Raw genomic sequence first — 27,354 nt, 5'->3', positions numbered from 1 at the left:
TAATGCCAGCAAATCTGGAATAGCCAATTAGAACATCACAGTATTTAGAGAAAAAGGAGTCTTGGATGCCTCCTTTTAGCTCATTTTACCAACTCCTTCCTTTATCAAGCCTTAATGCTCAACTTTAATTTTATTAAAAAGCGTAATTTCTTTGAGATTTAGTAAAATTTATATGCACTATAAATCAAATGTGTAGAATAGCCTAGTAAAATTCACAACAAACTCTTTTAAGTAGCACTAGAATAAGCCCATTTAGTGAATTATAGCACAAAGATTGTGTGTGCGTATGTGTGTGTGCCTTCAGGAGCTTCTACAACATATGGATGTTCCAAACAAAAAAACAAAAACACAAAACACCCTCACGTTTCTGCAAAATCACTAAAAAATAACAGAGGTAATGGTAAAAGTAAGATTGGGCATAGAGCACTCAAACCTATGTTATTTTGTAATGAGGGTCCTAACAAAAGCATCATCGATTTTAAAAAGATTAAATCTCTACTAACATTTGCACTAATAATCAGTAATTTCACCCTTTGGAGTCTTATTTTTTGTAAAAGTTTTAATATTTTAAAGACATTTTAAGACCAGCTTCAACAAAATTAAAAATACAATTCTCTGGTAGAATTTCCTTCTTGTCATCTTTCTTTATAAACAAAGAGTAAACAGCTTTCAGCTTCCTAAGAGTATTTCTGATGGTACAAATGTATGGTGGTTCTGGAAAACACTGTACTAACTATTTCTTTCACTGAACGATTTCATTAAATCATTTCTGCAAGATGTACAAGTTTTTTGTAAGGTCTTCACATATTACAAAACCTTCCTCTTTAATTGAGAGGTCTTTCCTTATTTCTGTTCATATATTAGCACTACAGGGAACGTTGCCTGTAAACCAACACTACTTGTACGTTACAGTGATTTCATTTCCCTATTTACCAAGTGTATATGGGGCAATTCACCTTAAAAGAAACCCCCACTGCAACAGAACATACTATAATCAACTCTGGGTTATGTGCTTTCAAGACTGTCTTAAAAGCAAGTCTCAAATGCCTCTTGATGACTTTTAGGCACGTAGTATTGACTGTACCCCTCTACCTACTTTAATTTACTTTTACTGCTAGTTAGTCAAATCCTTGGGAGTCCAAAGAACTGAAAACCATCTCTACTCCAGAGAAGATCTAAAAGAGACCTTAACTTTGTATCAAAGAGCACATTGTTAAATTAATATTAGGAAAAATGAAGAAAGTGGTCAGTTACACATAGCTAGTTAATTCCTTATATTATAGGTATTAAATTGTTTTAATTTAATTTCCAAGCCAGACATATTCATAACTTAAACACATGCATATATTACCAAATATAAATAGATCTGGGATTTAATTACATCTCCAAATTTGTGTGCAAGCATGCAGACATTTTTATGCTTTTATATACACAATTATAACATTATAGTTTTGTCTTCTAAAAATTAAATGTTTTTATGGTAGTGCTTTCATTTTGGTAAAAAAAATTTTTTAAATTCAATGGTTTAAAATGCTGTAAAATATATCTTAAATAAGCCATTGATTTTCAATAATCTATGTGGAATACCCATTTTAAGCTACTTTAAATATAAAACTCGCTAATATTAACTGTAAAATTTACTGATTTTTAATCCTTAGTAGATTCTACGTGGGTGGAGAACATACTATGTATCTATTTGGATCACAAAACAGAAGCTTAATTAGTCTGACCAATCTTCCTACATTTAGTAATGATGAACTGCTAGCCCAAATGATTCTATAATTAGCATAAAAGCTAAGCCTGGGGGCATGCGCTGCAGTCCCAGGTACTTGGGAGGCCAAGGTGGGAGGATCCCTTGAGCCTAGGAGTTTGAGGCTCCACTGAGCTATGACTGCATCACTGCACTCTAGCCTGGATGACAGAGCAAAAAACAAAACAAAACAAAAAACAAAAACAAACAAAAAATTAAGTAAAGCAATATTTCTAAACGCAGTAGTACTGCCCCAAAGGAGCACTCTGGAAACATATGTTGGGGAACAGGAGTGCTACTGGCAGGTGTGGACTAGAGGTAGAGGATAGGCAATAAACAGAACAGTCAGACACAATGAAGAACTGTCCCCACAACCCACATATTTCATACAGCCTTGGTAATATATGAAGACCTTATTTAAAAAACTAAAAATGTTGCAGTAACATAAGTGAAAAGCATGCTTGTAATTTCTCAGTTTAGATTTGTTTTGCGCGGTTCACATACATGTTAAATTTCCCAGGAACGAGTGTGAATCTACAAATGATTATTTGGGTTTGGTTTTTTTTTTTTTGTTTGTTTGTTTGTTTTTTCCAGTTTTTCCAAGAGTCATGCACCATTTTTAAAGTCTATGATGAATATGCCACTTATGGCATATAAGTCTGTTGTAGCATCACAGTCACTCAATCCAAATACAGATGCAAGCATCTGAATACACAGTCATCTTGTGTTAGCATATCCAAGCATTTGCCTACTAGGATCTTATTTCATAATTATTTTCCTTTTGTTTCATCTTCGTGAAATTCAGTACATTATATAGATATTTCTAAACTGTGTGTAGTCAGGCATTTTATTTACTTCTTAATTTATTCAAGATACTAACGGGGCATAACAAAGATATTTACATTATATGATATACACGATACACAGTGAGCACTGGATCTCATAAACTTGAGAACAATTGTACTAAGCTACTCATTTCAACAGATGTTACATTTACCAACTATCAAACACATGCAAGTCACAACAGGGCATACAAATGCAGATAACATACAGCCTAGTCCCTGTCCTCAAAAAGGTCAGCGTCTCATAAAACAAAGTGATCTACCAGGTGCTCTACCAAGGTTTCCAACAAAGGAAAAATTACTTCTAGCAATAGAATACATGGTTACAGACCACACGGCATTTAAATCTCACCCTACAGGATGAAAAGCTGAGGAAAAGAATGTAACAGTCAAGCAGGGAAGTTTTCTAAATGCCTTGTGGAAGGGCCTAGATTACTGTCCTTAATAATGGTTTGCAGTAAGAGACTGACAGGGTCAGGAGCAGTGAGGCAAAAGGAACAGACATATATATGTTCAACAATCTGGATATACTGAGTATGAATGAATAAGATACCATGCTTACATTACTGTGGAAAGAAAATGTATGGTGGCGGAGGGATTCAATGGAATCAAAACCACGGGAAAGACAGCCCCCAAAAGGGAACCAACCTTATAGCTCAACTTCCTTTGCCCCCATATTTCACAAAGTAGGTAGGTAGGAGAGGTAGGGGTAGAAACACGAAATAATCAAACAGTGATTAGCGAAACATTAGTGACGGAGTATGGAATACCTCATGAATTACACTGGCTTTTATAAATACCTGGGTAAAAACTTAAGATGGCCACTGGATAAATATTTTTAAGGCACTGATTACATGATAAGCATTATGTTAAGCTTATATTAAAGCCATTATCTAACTTAATCTTCAAATGACACCCAAGGTTGGCATTATTCCCATTTTAAGGATGTAGAAAGTGAGGCCTGCCACACATGAACCCTAGGCAGGAAAGGTGAAACTGAGCCCAGCTATTCAACTACCTAAATCTGCAATCCCAGAGCTATACCTAGGAACTCAGTAATCAAAGTAAAAGGCCTGCCATCTACAACTATTAAATTTTTTCTACCCATGCTGGTATTTCTGTCCCTAGTCATATATGGGTCAAAATAAATGGCTTTGGAGATGGTATATGAGAAAAAGGTAAGAAAGTACCACTGTTAATCTTTTAAAAAGGTACCCTCTGCTTTCTTTTCTTTCTGTATTACAAGAAAACAGCCTTCTAAATGTGATACTAAAGCTTGCTATTCACATAATGTAAGAAATATTTATATACATTCACATTTTTTTTACTCAAACTGAACCCTTCTAGGAAGGCATTCTGAGACTGAGGAAGTGCTTGTAAAAAGTGGTTTGGAACATCAGAAAAATGAAAGCAAATCCTCAGTAAAGGAAACAAAAACTAATCTATGGCAACTGATCACATCTTAAAGGTTTCTAATATGTTTATGATGTAATTTTTGGAATCAATTCCACATTTATTAAAACAACAAATGCACATAACTAAGAAAATTAAAAAACATAAAAGCTCTTATTTTGTAGGCCCAAGAAAGAATTTAACATGGGTACTATTAAGAATCAAATGTTTATAACTTCCAACTAGAGAAAAGCAGCCTCTGTTCCTCCTTAGACCAAGGCAACCACGCCAGTGTTTAACACAACACTGTAAATCTTGTCTCCCAGCCCCAAAGCCTGATGGGACAGGCTAGCCTTCTCTGCTTTACCAAAGCAGCATTAAAAATGGAAGAGCGTATGTACATGTGGTTCTGCAGCTAAAACTCTAGGCTCCCTATCATATCAGTAAGATTTACTATTACTGAAAAAGCAAGTATGAGTTACCTGGCTAATTCTAGTATAAATTCTTTTTTAAAGTGGTTCGAATTCAGCACACTGAAGTCATTTTCACATCACACCATGTCTCCCGGTAACATTCTCCTCCTCCAAAACAAGATGAAGCTTGAATTTCCATATGACGGAACAAAGGACAGGATAGAGAGAGATAGAAGGAAAAAGAATATAAAAGGAAGGCATCCTTACTGGTTAATTAGGAGAATGAAGAGAACACACCATACCAGTAGCTACATTTCACTAAGTAGACTTTAGAGAAACAAACTATTATAGAGATGCAAGCAAGAATGCAAAATAATGTTTAAACAGTCTTGATAGCTATATCACGAGTATTCTATTTCTCCGCTTTCCAAACACATGGTCGGATGGTATTTCTCCAGCTACTTGGAAGTATGTGTAGCCATGTGACTTGCTTTGGTTAAGGGAATGGGAACAGAAATGAATCACTTCTGGGGAAAGTTTTGGAGAGCCAGAGTGTAATTTACCACATTCTCTTGCTTGACAACACAATAGGATATCTGAATACCTGCATGTGTAGACATGAAGCAGAGCTTGTAGCTGACCCAAGAAAACTTTTTTAGTGGCTAGATTGCAAACTACTAATATTTAGGAGGTTTTTTTGTTTTTTTTTTTTTACTGTATCATAATCTGGCCTATCTTGTTAGATAGTCCATTTAAACTATGCCCTTCATCACTTCTTTGACTCCCATCAATCATGTTTTCATCATCATTTCAGGAAAAAAAAAAAAAATGTCACATTCATGTTCCTAGAAATGCCAAGGAAATAAGTCTCCTGTTATCTAAGCCACATTAGAATTGTTGAGTATCTACTACTTAGGAGCAGAGAAACAAGTAACAGAAAGATAACAAATAAAATCCAAACTCTGAAAGGAACTAATGAGTCCACATGTGAAGTAAAGACAAATATAGCTGACATACACCAACCACTCTGCAACTGCTGCTTCAGCCTGCAGAGCCCAGATCAATGAGGTGACTTCTAGAAATGTTTCTCACCTGACTCTAGTAACAGCTTGCATGCCCATTTCCCCTACTGGGTTGGACTGCTTGTGACAAAGGCTATCCTACTCTCAATTCTATAACTACTATAGAGCATGGTGCTTACTAGCATGGTGTTCTACAAATGAATGAATACAATCTTATACTAATATGTACTTGTATTACAAGTACATCAAGGCAGAGCTCTAAACTGCCAAAAGAGGCTTTATTAAAATATCACACACATCTCCAAAGTCAAAGTCAGAGTGGAATAATCAAGCCTAGAGAAGGCAAAAAGTCAACACAGTTTTGAAGAATTACTAAGAAATGGAAACTTGTTAGAACTTTAACACACATATACTCTTTGCTCTTCTCTGTCTGTTCACCTTCTTCCACAAGGCAAGAGTCATGGCAGTTTACAACTTCAGATTCACATTTCCCCACCTTTGCCAGCAGAAAGGAAAAAGCTAAAGTTTCCACTTTTTCCCAGCTTGGATCATGGGAGCACACCAGTCCCATCACTGTGTTCAAAAAGATGAAGTACTGCGGATTCTCCCAGCTTTGGCCAAAGGCTAGGAAATGGCTAACCAGGATCAGAGTAAAGACATGTTATAAGAGAGTAACTACTATTCAAAATCCATGAAAGACCATTCTACAAAAGAGGACTACTGTTACAGGAAGAGAGGCACCAGGAAGAACAAAAACCATCAAGGCTATTATTTCTCTCCCCACCCCCTTTGAAAATGGCATAATGTTTTTAAAAACTCAAGAGGAAAGATGACTTGATTTGACCTAGCTTAAGATGATGAGAAGCCTAAAGTTAAGCCTAAGAAAGGGCACAGGGAAAGAAATGAGCACAGTGTATAAAGAGATGGTGAAATCGGCCTGGACTGACAAGGCTGGGAGAAGCAGGGACATAAGGACAGATGAAAAGAGCAGAAGCAGCCAGACAGATATGGATTCTGTCTGCAGATCCTGCGGAACTCCAAAATGTTACAATAAATGTGCTAAGAATGGTTCAAATGCTATCAAATTTCTATAGGATTTCTGAGACTGGAAAAGGAGTATGGGCTACATCAAAGTGAAAATTTTTGAAATTAATATTTCAATAAGATCTGGAATACAGAAAGCAAGCATTTTTAAAGGAGAATGGTATAAATGAAATACTTAAGGAAACTGCAAGATGTTTTAAATAAATGGTAATTATCTCAGTTTATTAATAATAGAGTAAAAACTATCAAGTTTTGGTTTCTAAAACCAAAAGATCTGAATTAAGTTTCGCATTTTACGTATCATTTTTTTTTTTGCAGTATTATACTTCTTTCAAAAATAGACTTAAGGTAAATTAAATTGATGGGTACACTGACAGCTTATCCTGCGCGTGGCTTCATTATTTTCACTAGAAAGCACCCTAATCCAAATATAAGTATGCTTTCTTCCCAATTTTCTTTATGATGTTAGAAAATTAGAAAACATTAGAAATTACAAAATATAGGTAGGGAGTGGTGGCTCACACCTGTAATCCTAGCACTCTGGGAGGCCGAGGCGGGAGGATCGATCGAGGTCAGGAGTTCGAGACCAGCCTGGGCAAGAGTGAGACCCTGTCTGTACTAAAAGTAGAAAGAAATTAGCTGGACAGCTAAAAATATATATATAAAAAATTAGCCGGGCATGGTGGCACATGCCTGTAGTCCAGCTACTCGGGAGGCTGAGGCAGTTGGATTGCTTGAGCCCAGGAGTTTGAGGTTGCTGTGATCTAGGCTGATGCCACAGCACTCTAGCCCAGGCAACAGAGCGAGACTCTGTCTCCAAAAGAAAAAAAAAAAAAAAAGAAATTACAAAATACAAAAGCCGCAAATATTAGAAAAAAACGAAAATCAATAATCTTAGTATAATCAATTTACAATTATATGCAAATGAAACTAGTCCTGTAGAAGACAACTTTCTGATAGGGTAAATATTATTTGAAAATATACTCCTTAAGCCAGCAATTCTACCTGTAATAACCTAGCCTAGAGAATTACTAGTACAAGTGTGCAATGGTAATAAGGATGCTCAAGTGCAGCATCATTTGCTAGAGGAAGAACTTGAAACCAACTGTCACCAAAAAAGGAGTGGTTACAGTAATTGACATATCCAATATAACGGAAAATTATTCAGACATTAAAATGAATAAAGTAGTTTTCTTGACAGGTATTGATATGTAAAAAGCACCTATGGTATGGCAAGTCACAATATAGTACGTAAAATGATTCTATCCTTAAAGAAAAGAGCCAAAATACAAAGCTATCATAAATATCCTCTTTTTCAAAAATATTCTTATCTTTTAAGAGTTGGTTAAATTCTGTATCTTCTATAAACATTTCAAACTACCCCAGTAAACTTACAGGACTTACAATGTTGAATTCTACATTTCCTAGCAATGTGTGTCATTTATCTTCTAACGTGCAATTCCTATCTTGCCAACTATTTAAAAGCTTCTTTAAGACTGCCTTATACTTCTCCAAGCCAACCTTAGGGACTAAGACTGTAGTTTTTATATAATAAACTTATAAATATTAGCTGAACAAATTAATAGGTCAGTTCTCCTGTATAGTGGTATAAAGGAAGATAAATAACATATGCAAAGGTACTAGTACATTTACATCAAAAAGTATTCTCAAGGAGATCTCTTTCAAACCTCTTTTTTACAATTTTTAACCTTATTACTGGAGAAACCAATAAAATAAGAATGACAGTTTTTCCATTTATAAATTAGAAGAAAAATGCAAAATGGAGATACCATGAATAGCACAATGACAAAAAGCACCCTTTTTCCTGATGGTGATGACGTAAATTGGAGGTAAAAAGAAATTAACACGCAAGAAGTTGATCATAAAAAAAAACTTCCTTTTAAAGGAGGTGGGAAGTAGGGTGAACTGGATTCAAGCATTTCCTCTCACCATTTAAACATTTCAGACATATTACAGTCAAACGTTTAAAAGTAGAATCATAATAGAACTGAGAAGAAAAATTTATGCTTGGGATGGAGAAAGCAAATTAATAAAAGAAACAGACTTGATAGGCTTGATTATCCAATTTTTAAAACTTTATAAATAAAAACACATAACAAGTAATAAAACTAAGAAAAATATTTTTTCACGTTAGTGGGCTGGTATCTTTTATATAAAAAGCAATAATAAAGGAATAAGCATTTTAGCCAGACATGGTGGCATGTGCCTGTAGTCCCAGCTATTCAGGAGCTACTGGAAGGTGGGAGGATCACTTCAGCCAAGGAATTGGAGGCTGCAATAAGCTATTGATTACTGCACTCCAGCGTAGGTGAGAGTGAGACTCCATCTCAAAAAAACATTAACAACTCACAAAATAAATAAAAATGGCCAACATGTGCCAAAATTTTCAATTCTATAGCAATCAAAGAAATGCTAACTTTAACAAAAGGAATTCTGGGCCCATGACCCCCCCACACCCCCACCCCCACACCCCCCCCACACAGTTTTCTTTTAAAAATGGTGTGCTTGACCAGAAGCAGTGGCTCGTGCCTATAATCGCAACACTCTGGGAACCCAAGGTGGGAGGACAGCTTGAGGCTAGGAGTTTGAGACCAGCCTGAGCAACATAGTGAGACCCTGTTTCTAAAGAAAGTAGAAAAATTAGCTGGGTAGAGTAGCAGAAGCTATTACTCTCAGCTACTCAGGGGGCTGAGGCAGGAGAAACCCTTGAGCCTGCAATAAGCTATCATGAAGCCACCGCACACTCCAGCCTGAGCAACAGAGCAAGAACCTGTTACTTAAAAGAAAAAAAAAAAAAAAAGGTATGTTCTATTAACTAGGATTTGGAGAAATGAACACCCTCCTGAAGAATTAGTAGAAATATAAACTGGTCCAATCTTTCTGAAAGACAATTTGGCAATCTGTTAAAAGTCTTCAAAATATTCATACCCTTAGATACTATAAACCTATTTTCAGGAATTTGACTTAGTAAAACCATAATCACATTCAAGTAGAACAGGTATAGCAATTTTTTAATAGCCAAAAATGGGGAGGGAGGAGGAAGTAGACACTCAAATTTAAATCATGGGCTTTCATATCAAAGAAAATCATGGACATATTTAATATTTGCTCATAGGAGAATGTTACAGAATTCCAGAAAATACATCAATGGATAACAGCTGGTTACTATATTATATTATCCCTAATTATTTTATGTTGAAAGTATACATATAGAAAAGACTATAAGAACATAAAACAGAACTATTAACCATGGTATTTCTGAGTGGTAGGATTAAAATTATCTTATTTTCTTTAAATTTTTCCTGAAGCTTCCCAATTTTCTATTCTCAATATACACTGCTTTTATAATAAAAATAATATTGAAGAAACTATCACTATAGCAATCGTAAGAAAAGTTGCTATAAAATTAAATTCAATCCCAACACTGCCATTTGATAAAACCAGGAAAAATGCACATGGTATAACAAAAAGTTACTGCATCGCCAAGAGGAGGTGGTAGCCTACAAATACCTGTGCTAGAAGTGGAAAAGGCTAGGAAGTATCCCTGAGAGCAAGCCAACACAGAGAAGCAGTGGAAGGGAGTGATTTCCTAAAGAAGAAAAAGAGAACAGAAAAAAGAGGAACAGATCAGCTATAGTCAAAAAAAAAAAAAAAAAAAAATTATAGGAAAGGGGAAGAGAAAAATAACAGAAGAGGAGTAAGATGTCTAGTTCAATTACAGACAGTAATGAAGGACAAGTGAAAAAGAACAGAGAGAATAATCAGGAGAGAAATATATCCCCTCCTTTATCTTAAGGATGAATGCAAACTATTCCTTTAAAAAAAGGAAGCAACCTTGATTTGAGGGAAGGCAGGAGTGGTCACTGGAAGGAGGCTCCACAAAGATGACAGCTTAATGCAGTTTTGAAAAAAAACAAAGTGGATCAAAAATGAATTAATCCAAAACTTATACGAGGAAAACCTGCTACTTAAATTCTATTAAATGTGTTAATATTCTTCTATTATAAGTAGTTTATATCCTTTTCTAACTCCTTCCTTATATGGATCAAGTGATGTGGGCAGAGAAAACAGTTTGGCATAATGAAAAGAATCCCTGACTTTAGAGTCAAGAAGTTTGGAAACTTGGACAAAAGAGGTATAACACAGATTAAAAAGGAAAAAAACAGCAATCTGGAATCAAGTCCTGACAACATACTAGCTGTATAAAGCTGAGCAAACTTCCACATTTGTAAAACAGAGATTACATACTTAATGTGGAGTTTCTAGATGTCTCAATTAAAGGACTATGTATAGTAAGTTTTTAAACTTAAAACACTCTACTAATACTGTCGTAGTAGCTGCTGTAATTGTCATGATTTGAATCACGGTGTCACTATAAATACTTTTACAAGCCCAAGCCCATCGTTTTCAGGAAAAAAAAGCCATAATAATACTTTACCTAGGAAAGCTGAACAAGAGAGTCACATGAAGAGTATGAAAATATAGTTGCAATTGTTCTCTCCCAATTTATCCCAATCCTCTCACTTCCAAAAATCCCCTAAAGGGTCTTTGAGAGATTAGATAATTGCCAGGATAGCACACTATGTCCTGATCATAATTATACTTATCCACATAAAAATACATGGGAAAAAAATCTACATATTCAAAGTTACTACTAAATCATGGTAAAGCCACACAATTGAAAACAAAGACTCTAAAAGTCATGTTTTCAAATAATTTTTAATGTTAATGGGAAATGACACATGCTAGGCTTTAAAAAAGTGAATAGGTCCTCTTCCATATATTACTTTAGTGGTGAAATGTTTTCTGGGGACATCAAAGTTGAAAAATATGAAAGCTGAAATGGGGTTACATTAATAAAGTATGGGGGAGTTAAAGCTACAAAATCCTATGTACACTTTCTCTCTACATTCTTTCGTATATTTTCTGCCATTCCAAATATACTTGAAAGTTTTTATTCTTTTCCTTCATAACTGAGCATATTATTAGTTTAAATTACATGAACATAAATCTTAAAATCACAAGATTTGCAATTCTACAAATCTAATTGAAGTCCGTCTTTATTACAACTTAATAAAGTTATTTAAACCAACACATTTTAGTCACTAGTATTAACCACTTCCCTTTTAGCCAATTTTTAAATACATGATATAGTAAAAATTTTTAAAAATGTATATAACATTAATGTATAGAAAAGATAACAGTACTGAACTGCCAATGTGGATGTGAGAAACAATGCATTATGATAGTCCAAAATGTTTGTCATTTCATGTGCCAGAGTCCAAATACAACCTGAACATTAACATGTATAAAACTGCAGTTGTTCAAAAGGTACAAATTACTTACATGCACATACACATATACACACATAAACACACACACATACACATTTCGTTTTAAAGTGAGAGAAGATATATATACCAATGTCAATAATAACCACTATAAATGGATTGTGGAGCTGTTATGTTTTTCTTTTTAGTCTTGTTAAAAATTCTCCAAAATGAATATTTGAAATTTTTATCATAGGAGGAGTGATTTTTTTAATCCACAGCATAAAGTTAAATGTGGCTGCTACAAAGAATAACCTGAATGTAAAACAGCAAAAAATATCAGCACAGAACTCTGCACTAAGCACAGTGCTAAGAGGTTGACATACTGTAATACTGAAGTTATCCAGTAACACTATGAAACAGACATGCCCACTCTGGGTACTAAGAAAGTGAGGTTTCCTGAATCTCTTGACAAAGAAAACATGGCTACTTAATGGCAGAGACAGAAGTCACGCACAAAACTGTCCTAATCCAAAGTCCACATGCTTAATGACTTAAATAGTCCGACATCAACATAATGTTTCGATTTATTCTTTACATTTGACACTTAAAATTTTTTTATAGTTTTCTAGACATTACATACATGCTTATGCCTCAAACTGCTGCATCAGGTAATCCTATTAGAATTTAGCCATTATTTGCTGCAAGCCAAACATGATTTAATATTCGTCCTGAGATTAGAGAACTAGGACTTGCAAGAAGAATTCTGAGAATTTTATACAGAGAGTAACAATCCTTGGCCAAATCAGACCTGGAATTTTACATTCAAGTGAATTCAACTGATGTTTCACACCACCTCATCTGTAACTATTCCAACTAAAAAGACAAACACCAGACCACTAAAAATTGTTAAGACAACTGATTTGCTAACAAAGTCTGACTGCCTCAGTATCCTATCAGCATCCTGTCAAAAAGTATGATGAGAAAAAAAAACAAAAGCCGAATATCAAAATTCAAGTTCTTAAGATAAATGAAGCTTCCTTTCAATGAAGTATCATTAAGTCAAGACATACATAAGGAAAGGGACCACAAATGGTGGAAAGATGTGTTTTAGCATGTATGTAAGGAAGTGAAGAGAAAGGGCAAACGAAACATGACATACCACACGCTAAGAACCCTAAATTAGGTGTCTGAAATGTCCGTGACTGAGAACTGTTTTTTTGAGCCTACCGTTTTAAGGAAAGATTGAGGATTTGCTTTGGATTCCAGTTTTGTTACTTGGCTCAAAATTTAGGAAAAATTACTCATTTGCAGTGAGCCATTCAAGTTTTGGTCCTCACAATGAGATTTCAGAATATTTTTTTTATTCCCATTTCCTTTTCAAATTACCATGTAATACATACCTTCCTCCTATCGAGTCGTCTTGTGGTTGGGCCCCGGCAGTGTTCCTCTGTGAACGTCGCAGTGACCCCCCTGGATTGTTATTAGGCCGGTTGGACATTGGCACCTCTCTCTTGAAGGGACATACCCTTTCTAGACACTACCATTCACTAGAAGAAAAAGAAAAGAAAAAAGAAAATATAACAGATGTACATGATACAATACAAAAAAGAAATGAGGGGCACTGAAGGCAATGGAGAAATTTTACACAAAGTATTCACCAATGCTGCACTGTCTTATTAAACTGTAAAGTATGATTGATTAATGTCTTACAAAATGTCAGGAATATAACAAATCCAAGGCATGTGGTCCAGAACCCAGCACATAAAATTAACTTAACATTTTTCATGGAATAGCCAGGAAACTCTCAATTCAAAAACAGAGCACAGGGATTCCTCAGCCATAGAATTAAAAACATGTGTCAAGCCACCTTCACAGTATTGTTGTGAATAACAAATGAAACAATAAATACAAAGAAAACTGTCAACCTGTGTTATCTTAATGAAGAGATGATGAGAAAGCAGCTCAAATACAGTAAACCGAGCAATAGTCCCAGATATCCTGGATTTCAACAGCAGCTCTACTGGCCATGACCTTAGACAACTTAATCTCTTGATTTTATTTATCTCTTCTGTAAAATTAGTATATTACCTACCCCACAAAGTTATCAGCAACAAAAAATTGTGAAAGTATTTTTATAAATGTTAACAATTTAGCTCAAAACACATTTCTTAACCAATTTGAACTTTCTTTAAGAAATTTAATTACACAGACAATATGCTTATAATACTCAGAAAATCAGTTTTGCTGATGAAACAAGCCAAAATTACACCCATAGAAAGAATTACAACGTGCCCAAACCAAATCTTCCACTATTTTTTGTATGCATCCAGTAAAACTCAAAGTAGAGTTCTTTTATTACTTACTATTTACTGAGGAAGAAAGAGAACGTATGATCATATGGCATTACAGAACCTGGTACCAAAGGGAATGCAAACTAATCATAACTAAATCTATTACTGTACTGGACTTTATTAGATTCCTTGCATTGTAACAGGAAAGTAGGTTTTCTTTTGAGTTACATGTTGACCTAATTCAGTAGAAAAAGACTTTCTTTCTGCTGCATATGCCCAAATCAATTAATATACTACATAAACTTTAATCAGAAAGTTCAAATTACTAATGTAAGTACTATTAACTTTTAGAAAGGAGCGGGGAAGAGATAGAGATTAAATTTACATACACTGACATGGAAAGATCTACCCAAGATATGTTGGGGGGAAAAATATGAAACTTCCATTTGTGTGTATGTATTTGACTTGTATATATATTTTAATGTATCACCTACATGTTAAAGATTGATGGGACAATTCACAAAACAGACCTTGTTAATACCAAATGTCTTTTGAGAAAGACTGAGGGTCTGGAGTTTAGAATGAAAGAAATAATTTTTGTTGTTGTTGAGATTATTTAACCCATTTATATAAGCAATAGGGCAAGCTGCTCGAGCACCACAGCTACAAGTGTAAAGCTCCAGGAGTCAAACTGCCTCTGCCAGAGTTTAAATTCTGACTCCAACGCCAACAAGTTATAAAACTGTGTGTGTGTGTGTGTGTGTGTACGCTCGTGTGCGTGTGCGTGTGCAAAGGTACATGTATATACACATACACTCTTCTCTGTGCTTCAATCTATCAAATGAAGATAAAGAACTTACCTCAGAGTAGTTGTGAGGATTAAATGAGAAAATCCACATAAACCATTTAACACAGTGCTGATCATATATAGCAAGGGCTCAGTACATATTAACTATTAGTTATTACTATAAACATTTATTCAAAAGAATACTTGTGGTAAAGTAAAATGTAACATATCAGGGGAAACTTCACCACGAAAACCAGTCAATTGTGAGTCTTAATTTATAGCAAAATGGTTTCAAAGGTGATTTTATGCTGTAAAGAGAACATATATACACACTGGTGTTTTTAATAAAGGGGGAGCATCACAACCACCCAGGAGCTTAGTCAAAATAAGAAAGGGGTGACATATTTTAAAAGAGTTCTCTCGGTTTTACTGCAATACAGAATTATACCACATTAAAGCATTAAATCAAAGGCCAGTCTTTTTCAGAAGTCATCTTAGAAGTTTCTCTACTTCAAACATTATCTCAATGCCATTTCACCTGTACCAAAACAGCACGGATAAAAGAGAATACCATGATACTGCTGCTCTCACTTTAAAAAGCAAAGAATACTATTACTAAACAAGGTTGGTAGTTGTCACCTGCCCACTCTCTGCTATAAATGCCTACGGTATGTCATAGGGTATTAAGTCATTCAAATGAATGTAAATCATACTAGTTATTTTGACCTATAGTCACTAAGATAAGAACAATGTTTCCAAAATCTTCAGAGCTTGTCAGCCAGCATCATAATCAGCCAACAGGCCATTTTTGGATAATTCTTGAGATTTAAGGTAAAGAATGATAAGTAGAAACACAGATGTTTACAAAGTACTACCTGCTTTTAAAGTGTAAATTAATCTTTAAAATAGGACAGATTCTGTTAAACTTTGGAGTTTTAATTCTCTGAAAGTAAATAAAAGATTAACTATGATGGATATAGGATCTCCCACTCAGTCGGGTGTCAACAAAACCAGAGAGCTAGAAAGACCCTGAGAGATGATCAAGTTCAACCCCTTAAAGTACAGACAAATCCAAACGAAGACAGTTCAAGGAATCTGTTGAGGACCAGTCCTCTGAAGGCCGGTATTGAGGAGATCTATACTCTCTCCATTAATATTACCACCTCAACTTCAACCAAAATCTAATAATGCCTCATTGGCTTCAGATAAGAACCCAGAGGTCAAAAGTTTTCGTCCTGCAATGATTTCCTTCAGAATGTTTTCCTTACAGAATATTCTGTACCGACCAATTACTTATGCCTACCATATGTTATTTATTTTTAAAATACACACACAAATGAGAATTCTATTAACAACTATACTGCTAGAAGTCCTGCTTTCATAACCTGAAATGAATGAACTCAAATTCCATCTTATTAATAAGCTATCTCGTAATGATGAAACTATTAATAGAAGTTATAAGTCCAATCTATTAATATCCCAGACAATTAGAACCTGAAATATACTACTTTTCTAATCTTCATTTTTGTGAAAATAATCACCAGCATTGTTCACATAAAATCTTTGATATTAAGTCCTAAAGCACTGAAATAAAATAGATGGCATGTATGACTTTGAGTTCAATAGGAAAAACATAAAAATGATAAGAGATATCTTCAAGGCCAGGCATGGTGGCTCACACCTGTAATCCTAGCACTCTGGGAGGCCGAGGCGGGTGGATCGTTTGAGCTCAGGAGTTCGAGACCAGCCTGAGCAAGAGCGAGACCCTGTCTCTACTAAAAATAGAAAGAAATTAGCTGGACAACTAAAATATATACAAAAAAAATTAGCCGGGCATGGTGGCACATGCCTGTAGTCCCAGCTACTCGGGAGGCTGAGGCAGAAGGATCACTTGAGCCCAGGAGTTTGAGGTTGCTGTGAGCTAGGCTGATCCCATGGCACTCTAGCCCAGGCAACAGAGCGAGATTCTGTCTCCAAAAAAAAAAAGAGAGAGAGAGAGATATCTTCAAGGTTGAAAACAAACTCATGACAACTTTCCTCACAGCTTAAGTGTGCAACAAACTTATTCTTCACTGCTTGAATTAAATAACATTTGAATTTTATGTGAAAAAGTATTTAGCCCTGCAGGTAAATTCCACACAGGAAAAACAGACTTGTATGTATTTTTTAATATAAACAGTTTATCACATAAAAGAAAGAATGAAAGTAAAGAAAGCTTACACAACAGGAAAATACATTCCAGAGAGAGTGGAACAGTCACTCAACAGCAGTGGAGAAATACACAGACTTGTATATTGATCTACATTTTAACATTCATTTTAATATTGTATAAAGAATACTCTTTCAAGGAAAACAATAACTGAAAACATTATGGAAATCAAATTTCTTCTAATTTCTTAACGCAAAAATCACAAAAAAAGCTTATGGCTAGGAAAGAAAACCTCAAAACATACAAAAATTCAATCCTCTGTTTGTTGTAAAACTTTTAGAACACCAAGAAAATCAATTGCAAAAAAACCTTGAGAGTTGCACACCTTAGTCCCAGCTACTCAGGAGGCTAAGGCAGGAGCGATCACTTGAGCCCAGGAGCTCAAGGCCAGCCGGGGCAACATAGCAAGACCCAGTCTGTTAAAAAATAAATAAAATAACTTCAGAATGTGGTAATACTTACTAGTCAAATGGCCAAAAGTATGGAAAGGAAATAGAAAGCACAAAAGTTAGAATTCATGCAGAATTTTCATCACATGAATGACATTAGATAGAGTGGAGAACAAATCTTCAATTTAGTAACCCAGAACAGAGTCATGAGCAGCCTCAAAGCTAACCAATATGTTTACTCATGTAACTCACTATCACCTATTTTGATAGGCAATTCTAAAACCTGAAGGAAATCTGCATTATTTTTACAATAAACACAATATTTAAAAGTTAATAGTCACAAAACCACATAACAATACTTTGGTTAACAAAAAAACCACATACACAGTGGTTCCATAAGATTATAACACCACATTTTTACTGTGCCTTTTCTATGTCTGGATGTGTTTAGATACACAAATAATTACCACTGTGTTGTTACAACTGCCTACAGTATTCAGTACAGCAACATGCTATACCATAGGCTGTACCATACAGCCTAGGTGTGTAGTAGGCTATACCATTTAGGTTTGTCTAAGTACATTCTAGGGTGTTCCCACAACAACAAAACTGCTGAAGGACTCATTTCTCAGAACGTATTCTTGTCTCTAAGTATAGCGTGACAGTATTTAACGTCCCATGCAATGTCTGTAGAAAATTCTCAGCTTTTAGAATTGGCATTTTAAATGAATCTTATTTGTACAATACGTACCCCCTAACTTCTTCTTATGCACCCTATTTAGATGTAGTCTCCAAAGAGACTTGGTTAGGCTCCCGATTATGAACTTCGAGTTAAATAACAGTAATAAACACACAATGTGCACAGCACTTTACCTGTTTAATAGCAAAATTTAAATGTGCCAATGAGCCATATAAACAACTGCCCCTTAGTCCTACGTGACAAATAAAGAAACTGAGGTGTTACAAAATTAGTAGCCTACACGCAACAAGTTATAGCATCAGGGCCTGCAGACTGCAAAGAAAGAAAGATATCTGCAGCTGCAGATCTGAACAACTACACACTCCAGATCAAGAAGGAAATGACTAGGTGCTAGGAGAAAGTGTGGTAAAGTAAACATACCAGGGACAATATATAATAAACAACTCCATAAGAAAATGGAATAGAAATCACCCTTGCTTATAAAAGAAGTCATGCTTGTTTATCTAAGAATGGCAAGGAGTTCATATAAGCCTATCTTTAAAATGGCAATGAATAATCTTTAAGCTTCCCCTAAAAACAAGGGATTGAGGTGCTGAGAAACAATAGCAATTGAGACAATCCCTGCACACAGAGTTTACTGCTCTATGCCCCCCACCTAGGTGCAAATCTTGCTCTGCTCCATAACAACGAGACAGACAAGCCCCTTCATTCATCTTAAGTTTCTTTCTCCATTAAACTGAAGATAATATGATTAACTTTAGGGTTCAAGTATTAGAAACAATGTATATAAGGCTCTCACAATCTTACCCGAACAAGATAGCTGCTGCCATTTAACGAGTGCCTATTAACTACAAATAAATGACTGAATCTGAAAGAAAAGGGGGGCGGGTATCAGGTCCACCATCATGAGTGAGAAAGGAATTGAACAAAAAGTTTCTACAAAACTGTAAAGACGGTTTATTATTTCATTTTAATTTAGGAAGGTAATACACTATCAGCAATTTTTTACAGTATATTCACAAGTCAAATGCCAAACTCTAAGTAGCTGTGTGTCAAACTCAAAATGGCTGCATCTATTATAGAACAGCAAAGTGTAACTTATTAATTCAGGTTGGCACTAAGGGAAACGAAGGAATTTATGGCCCTTTCCCCCTCCCAACAAGTTAATCAGAAAAGTTTCGTACAGAAATTAGAAGAGGAAGAGCCATTCAGTGCAGGCAAAAGAGCTAAGTTAGGGTCTCTGTCAGGCATTTAATTTGATTTAGGGGCCTCAAAACCATTTGAACATGATGACTGAATATTGTGTAACACATAAAAATGGTATTCTCACATTTTTATAACACTAGAAAATATTTAATGGGAAAAAATTTAATAGTAAAATAAGAATGATAATGTGTCATGTTTATTCTGTGCTTACCATGTGCCTTTTCATTTAACTTTCACACTAACCTTATAGAATTGGCAGTGGAAATAACCTTACAAAGAAACTACGGTACACAGTAAGTTAAAATAACCCTGAGGCCAAAAAGCTAACAGATGACAGGGCCAGCACCCAAACAGAGGTTTGACCCAAAATCCATGCTCTTTATTACTTTGCTATATGGATGAACAATAATGAAAAATAATTACGTATTTACCTCTTTTAAAAAAGTGAAAACATTAGAGAGCCCCACCCTCGGCTACAGAGCAAAACCCCCATCTCTTTAAAACAAGAAAAGAAGAGTAACTGTGCCCTCACAGGTTCAGAAATGGGCAGTCACTTCCGCTGCTGCCGCAGATTATTCTTAAAAGGCCAAGACAGTGAGGAAATGCATGGAAGAGTAAGAGAATAAACCACAACGGAGGGATGTCAAATGGTTCCTTGAGCCTGAAAATAAGTCTAAACTGTATTAGCAAATCGGCAAAAACTAAAAATTTTGCATTTAAGACCTACAGATATGGAGGCAGCCCAAAAAAGAAAGCTACCAACTAGACCTAAGTATAGATGAGGGTCAGTCTGATAACAATAAAAGGTGAAAAGATTGGGGGGGGGGGGCGCGGTCAAAGAAACATTTAGATGAATCTACACAATGAAAAAGAAAAATCTAGCACTGTGGTTCTCAGATTTCAGCATACATACAAAATAGAAACTCATCTGGCCGGGCGCGGTGGCTCACGCCTGTAATCCTAGCACTCTGGGAGGCCGAGGCGGGTGGATCGCTCGAGGTCAGGAGTTCGAGACCAGCCTGAGCAAGAGCGAGACCCCCGTCTCTACCAAAAATAGAAAGAAATTATATGGACAACTAAAATATATATATACAAAAAATTAGCCGGGCATGGTGGCGCATGCCTGTAGTCCTAGCTACTCGGGAGGCTGAGGCAGTAGGATCGCTTAAGCCCAGGAGTTTGAGGTTGCTGTGAGCTAAGCTGACGCCACGGCACTCACTCTAGCCCGGGCAACAGAGCGAGACTCTGTCTCAAAAAAAAAAAAAAAAAAAAAGAAACTCATCTGAAATGTCTCTCAATGTATCTTGCTCTGATGACAAGGGTTAAGATATTTAAAACATGTAAAGAAAGAAGACCACATATTCTTTCACTGCAGATGAAACACTGTTGTTTTATAGGCTCCTCTAAGGGTTATTTAATTTTCTAAGAGAGTACCATTTTTTACCTTTGCTATTTACTATTAACTAGGTGTTCAGACACTGAAGTTACCTGTTAACTTGCAGATTTATGTCTGATAGAAGTACAAATAATTTCTGTACAGTAGAAAAGACAAACCCAAAGACTACAGTTTGCTGCCTGTAGGATTATCAGTAATATCATCCTAAAATTCTTTATCGAATTGCCTATAAATATCCAGCTCCCCAAATGCTCTTTGAGTGAGCTTTACCCTAACAGCTTCCCCCTCATTAATTAGCTGAATAAAATCTTTACCATATACATTCTATAGGTTTAAAAGATATGCTTTTAACTTCAGAAAATTATACAAAATAAACTGTAGTAGCAACATCAAATGATACACATGGGATAGAAAAATAAGGTTTAGTGTTAATCATGTCAAATCTGAGTTATTATGTAGGCTATATAAGTAAAGACTTCCAGTAACTACATGGAAATAAAGATCCAGAATTAAGTAGGCAACTGGCCATAGATGTGAAAAATTATCAGTGTGCAAGATGTAGGAGAAAGCAATGTAATCAAATGATATTCCACTTCCTCTATGAAAAGCAGAGTGAAGAGAGGAGCAGGCCAGGGATGAAACCATGAGAAACACTAAAATCTAAGGAAAACAGGTAAGAAAGAATCCAATCAAGGAGAATCAAGGACTTAACACCTGTATGGGGAAAATAAATCAGGATGATGGTATTGCAGACACCAAGAGGAATAAGATGGATAAGCAGAGGTCAAATGCCACAGAAAGGACAGACACACAAAACTCAACAGTGTCCATCAGACTTAGAAAATGGTGAGAGCATTTCTAGAAATGGTGGGGGAGAAGAAGGTATGGATGGGATGAGATAAGCAGACAGTACATACCAACTCTCCTCTGAAAATGCCGGGTTATAAAGGAATGGGGGGAGGGGAGGCAGGGTGACACGCTGTGTGTGCATGAGTATGAGTCTTGAGCATGCTTATGTAGGTAAGGAAAAGAATTACTCAAAGGAAGACGCTGGGGACAAGGTATAGTTTATTAACAGGATCCTACAAGGGGAAAAAAAATTAAGAGCAGAGGCTTTGGATGAGAATAATATCAATTTCTGAGGCATAAGATCACAACTGAAAGCAAAGAAATACATGCCTAGCTTTTTAATCTGTGATTTACAGGTATCAGGAGTGTGAGGATAGAGGTGACCCTTGACAAGGAGGTCCAACCAAAACAGACCCAAAGTCTATTTTATCAAATAATATATGTTGATCAATTTATATAAACAGATACAGTGCAACTATTTCCAAAATAAACAGCAACTCATTCCCTAATACAAATTCTGTCTTCGCTTATACAGTTTGCATTAATATAATCCTTCAGAATACTAAATGAATTTATTTAATAGAATATTTTCTTCTTCTTCAGGTCTCAAAGATTATAGACTAGAGTCAGCAATTTTTATCCCACATGCCAAAAAGGGCAGATAGACCTGGTTTTAACAGGTCTGCAATCCTGCTGGCTATCATAATTAGACAGTCACTGGGGGTAGTAGAAGGTCAGCTGATCACTAGCCATTTTAGTACTTCTTGAAGATATACTTTTATACCCACCCAGGAACGATGAGACAAAAGGGAAAAAGGTATTAAACTACAAAGTCTCTAAAACTGGATTCAGCTCCAAATTCTATAAGATCCTAACACCTAACATTTCAGTTTTGCATAAATGGAGCACTTTAAAAATTCTACCTTACAAAGACCTAATAACACTACTTATTAAGCATGGTGATTATGGAAAGGGAGGGGCTGCTGAGGGAGGGAGAAGAGAATGATTTATAAATGCCTCCTCTCCCAAGGAACAGATAGATGCCTTATGGGTAAGAATAACAGCTACTGAAAACAAAATACTCTTGGCCGAGCGGGCGTGATGGCTCATGCCTGTAATCCTACCACTCTGGGAGTCTGAGGCAGGTGGATCGTTTGAGCTCAGGAGTTCGAGACCAGCCTGAGCAAGAGCGAGACCCGGTCTCTACTAAAAATAAAAAGAAATTATATGGACATCTAAAAATATAGAGAGAAAAAATTAGCCAGGCATGGTGGCACATGCCTGTAGTCCCAGATACTAGGGAGGCTGAGGCAGGAGGATTGCTTGAGCCCAGGAGTTTGAGGTTGCTGTAAGCTAGGCTGACGCCACGGCACTCTAGCCCGGGCAACAAAGTGAGATTGTCTCAAAAAAAAAAAAAGAAAAAGAAAACAAAATACTCTGTAAATTACAGTAAGGTGCTCCCTATGGACAAAAACAATTTTATGTTTGGTAAAACATAAAATTGCACACAGACACACATAATAATGCAATACTTCCAAAATATTCTCTTCAATACATGTTCTTGTCACTGCTGTAAACTCCACCATAATGATGGCATCACAGAGGTTAATCTCTTTAACATGTCTTGTATTAGAAAGTCTATTCCTGCATTGCACTAAAAAAGATTTTAACATCATGATAATCATAGATTTGTACAATCTTTTTCAAATGAATATGTAGCCTGACATCAACAGTGTTACAACCTAGGAATTTTCAGGATCAAATATTATTAAGTTTATAATTAGCATCAAGGAAAAGAAAGTTATGAAATTTAACTCAAAGTTGAGCAGAAAAAATACAGAATGTAGTATTTTTAACACTTAATGAATAATGCACAAGATGTCAAATTTTTGTTTGGGATCATGTATGTCATAGGAATTATACCTAAATTCAGAACGTCACAAATATTTTTCAAAACTTAAAAAAAAACCAGGCCAGGCACAGTGACTCATGCCTGTAATCCTAGCACTTTAGGGGGCTGAGGCAGGAAGATCACTGAAGCCCTGAAGTTTGAGGTTGCAGTGAGCTATGATGATGCCACTGCACGCTAGCCCGGGAAACAGAGCAAGACCCTGTCCCCTCCACCGCCCCCCAAAAAAAAGTAAAAAAAAAAAAAAAAAAAAAAAATTTAGAATGCCATATTCTACAGACCAGTGCCCTGTATTTCGACAGTTAGCATTTCGACAACTAGCATTTTTGCCAAAAATAAGTAGGTGCTAATAACTGCCACCATATTGAGCCAGAATGTGTACAAACCAATAGCCAAGAAAAATATTAAAGCTGTTGTTCCCAAACCTAAATTTTTGTAATATAGATTCCTGGGCCCTATCAGTCAAAATGAGAGTAAGGGGAAAGCAAACTGTTTCTTAAAACAAAATAACTATTATTTTACTATCATAGCTAGATTTAAGAACTGACACGGGTTTTCATACCATTGTTTTGGTATCATTACATACCATCTTCTATTCCTTTGCAATTTTTACATGACTCTCACACATCCCACAGTTAAAAACTGCCACTCATATCCTAGAAACCACCAATTCCACTTCTAGGAATCTATCCTAAAGAAATACTTGTACAAATATGCAAGGATGCATGTAATCAAAATGTTGGATGCAGTATGTCACACAGTGTAAAAACAGACATGATACAAATGTTCTCAGTAAGAGAATGGTTAATAAGTACATAGTTTCAACACTACACTATACTTAGGGCTCCTCAAAAACAAAGAGGCAGATCTGTACATACCGCACTGACCTTCAAGGGCGGAATATTGTTAATTCCCCTAGCAAATATTTGAAGGCCTATTTGACAGGTGTTAATAACCTTTGCCACGATAGAGCTTACACTCAATTGGGAAGACAGAAAATAAACTATTTTCACATTTTATTAAGTACCATGAAGGAGAAATAGGAAAAAAAATAGGAAAGAGTAGACAATAAAGGGAAGGGGGATGGAAAAGGCTACTTTGGGTTCGGTCACCAGGTAATAGCTGAAACTCAAAGGATTGGGGCCAGGGGTATGTATTTGTTTATAATGCATAAGACAAAAGTCTGGAAAAATATATCTAAATGTCGAAAGTAGAGGAGAGAAATAGTAGTACAAAAGACCTATTTCTTCAGACAGTTCAAATCCCAGTTCCACCATTTTAAGGCATGTTACCTGGGAGAAATTTCTTAACTAAGCCTTAGTTTTCTCATTTGTCAAATGGAGCTAACAGCCACATATCATTAATTTATCAAAACTAATGGAAGGCAAAAATTTTAGAAAATAGTAAGCTACGGCCGGGCGCGGTGGCTCACGCCTGTAATCCTAGCACTCTGGGAGGCCGAGGTGGGCGGATCGTTTGAGCTCAGGGGTTCGAGACCAGCCTGAGCAAGAGCGAGACCCCACCTCTACTAAAAATAGAAAGAAATTATATAGACAGCTAAAAATATATATAGAAAAAACTAGCCGGGCATGGTGGCACATGTCTGTAGTCCCAGCTACTCGGGAGGCTGAGACAGGAGGATCCCTTGAGCTCAGGAGTTTGAGGTTGCTGTGAGCTAGGCTGACGCCACGGCACTCACTCTAGCCTGGGCAACAGAGTGAGACTCTGTCTCAAAAAAAAAAAAAGAAAAGAAAATAGTAAGCTAATTGCAAGGGGAAAAAAAGAAGGGACAGACTTGCTAACTTTTAAAAGAGATAGCAATAAAATTCAAGTATGAACACCAAGGAACCAAGGAACATTGACTGGATATTTGTAGATAATAAGGAATTGTCTATTTCTTATTATGCAATCATGGTATTAGCTTATGTCTTTAAAGAGTCCTCATCTTTGAGAGAAGTAGACTCAAATATTGGCTTAAAATAATTGGGGTGAGGGCCAAGAGTATGGGGTAAAAATGTGGCTGTGAGTTGATGGTGTTGTACATTAAGGTTCATTATACAACTCCATTTTTGCATACATTTGAAATCTTTCATAATAAAAGTATTTTATCAAAGAATAAGCACTAAAATATAAGTTATTATCTTTGGAGGGTGAAGGAGAATGTTGCTTTTGTTTTCAAAGAGTCATTCATAAACCATTTGCTTAATTAAAAAAAAAATCCAGACAGATTTCATTTTTATCAGAAATGAGAAAAATTAAGCTTCTGGATATAGAATGAATCATCCTTGACCTCAATGTGTCAACCTACATTTCATTAATTTAAATCCTTCTTTCCCAATTCCAACACAGTGTAAGATTATTAAAGGAAAAAACCATGCCTTGAAAACAAATCCTGTCCCCCAACCCATCTGAGCAGTGGCCACAGTGATACTATGTATCTTCCCATGGTTCTGTTTTCAGACTGAATTGGAAGTATTCCTTCCTCACTTGTTAAAGCAAGTTGGGCACAAGTCTTCTGAAAAGAGATGCAACCATCTCACAAACAGTAAACATTCAGCTCTTTACAGTGAAGTTGAATCCCTATCATACCACTTCCTTCTAACAAAACACAACACATCACTTATAATTCAGGCATTTTATAAATCTTAAGTACTAACAAATACTTCACCCTGTATTACTAAGCCATAAAGAGGGAATACACTGAAAACAAAATCAAACAACACAGGTGGATAAACTATATTAACAAATGTGGTTTTCCTAAACTGAGCACTAGATCTTTTCCTTATGTATATATAAGTGGATACAGGCAGCAATAATGATGAGCTACAAAGGTTCGTTGGCATACTACAGTAGATTAGGACCAGTGGTTCTCAAGCATTTTAATCTAAAAATTTTCTCAGCTGAATAACATGATTAAATACAAAAATATCAAAAGCCATATTTATATTCAAATCAACAAGACTACAGGTACCATTCTTCTTCAAATGGGCACAAATTTATACTGTACAAAATCTGTACAACAGACGAGTTGTACAAATTCCATTCTCTTCCTGAACTTTCCCTTTTAATAGTTCTTTCACTTCTCACCATCTTCCTCCCACCAACAGTTTATTATAAAATTTTTCAAAGTACAAAAAAAAGTTGAGAACTGCTCAATACCCATAATTTCCATTAGCTTCTATAATTAAAAGTTTATTACATATGCTTTAATCACGTATGTATCCATAGCTACTTATCCATGTACCCCTCTGTCTGTCCATCTATTCCATCCTATTTTTTTATTATTTCAAAGTAAGCTGCAGGCCTCATTACTTTGTATCATCAATAGTGTTAAAATTTTGTTTCATATTTTCAGTTAAATTTACATACAGTGAAATGCACGGATCTTAAGTGTAAAATTCAATGAGTCCTGACAAACACATAACACCGGTATAACTTATCAAGATACAGTTTATCACCCAAGAAAGTTTCCTTCTGCTCCTCCTCAATCAATCCCTGTACCTCTCCTCCCAATTCTGCAACCACTGTTCTGATTTTTTTAAAAGGATAGATTAGTTTTGCCTATTCTACAATTCTATATAAATGGAAACATATAGTATGTACTCGAGTCAAACTTCCTTGGCTCAGCATAATATCCTGAGATTCATCCATGTGGCTGAGTGTCTCAGTATTTATACCTTCTTATTGCTGAATAGTATTCCATTGTATGACTATGTCACATTGTGATTATCCGTTCTTCTGTTGGTGGACAGATGGGCTACTTTCAAAGTTTTGGCCATTAAATTTAAAGCTGCTACAAACATTCTTCTACAAGTCTTTCCGTAGATATATGTTCTCATTTCTCTTGAGTAAACATTAACA

General features: G+C 35.8%; 1 protein-coding gene across 27 annotated transcripts in view; it reads right to left on the bottom strand.

Moving 5' to 3' along the window:
* TRIP12 (thyroid hormone receptor interactor 12) overlaps positions 1–27,354 on the bottom strand; it is a 152,754-nt gene that overhangs the window by 99,398 nt on the left and 26,002 nt on the right. For all 27 annotated transcript variants that reach the window (XM_069472832.1, XM_069472186.1, XM_069473068.1 and 24 more), the window contains one exon: positions 13,158–13,304. In XM_069472832.1, the coding sequence (XP_069328933.1) occupies positions 13,158–13,255 (98 nt within the window). In that variant the 5' untranslated portion in view covers positions 13,256–13,304. The remainder of the gene's footprint in view (positions 1–13,157; positions 13,305–27,354) is intronic.

Source organism: Eulemur rufifrons, chromosome 1, assembly GCF_041146395.1.
Source record: "Eulemur rufifrons isolate Redbay chromosome 1, OSU_ERuf_1, whole genome shotgun sequence".
NCBI lineage: Eukaryota > Metazoa > Chordata > Mammalia > Primates > Lemuridae > Eulemur > Eulemur rufifrons.
Note: the sequence above shows the minus strand (reverse complement) of the source record. Positions and strands in the feature narration are given on the sequence as shown.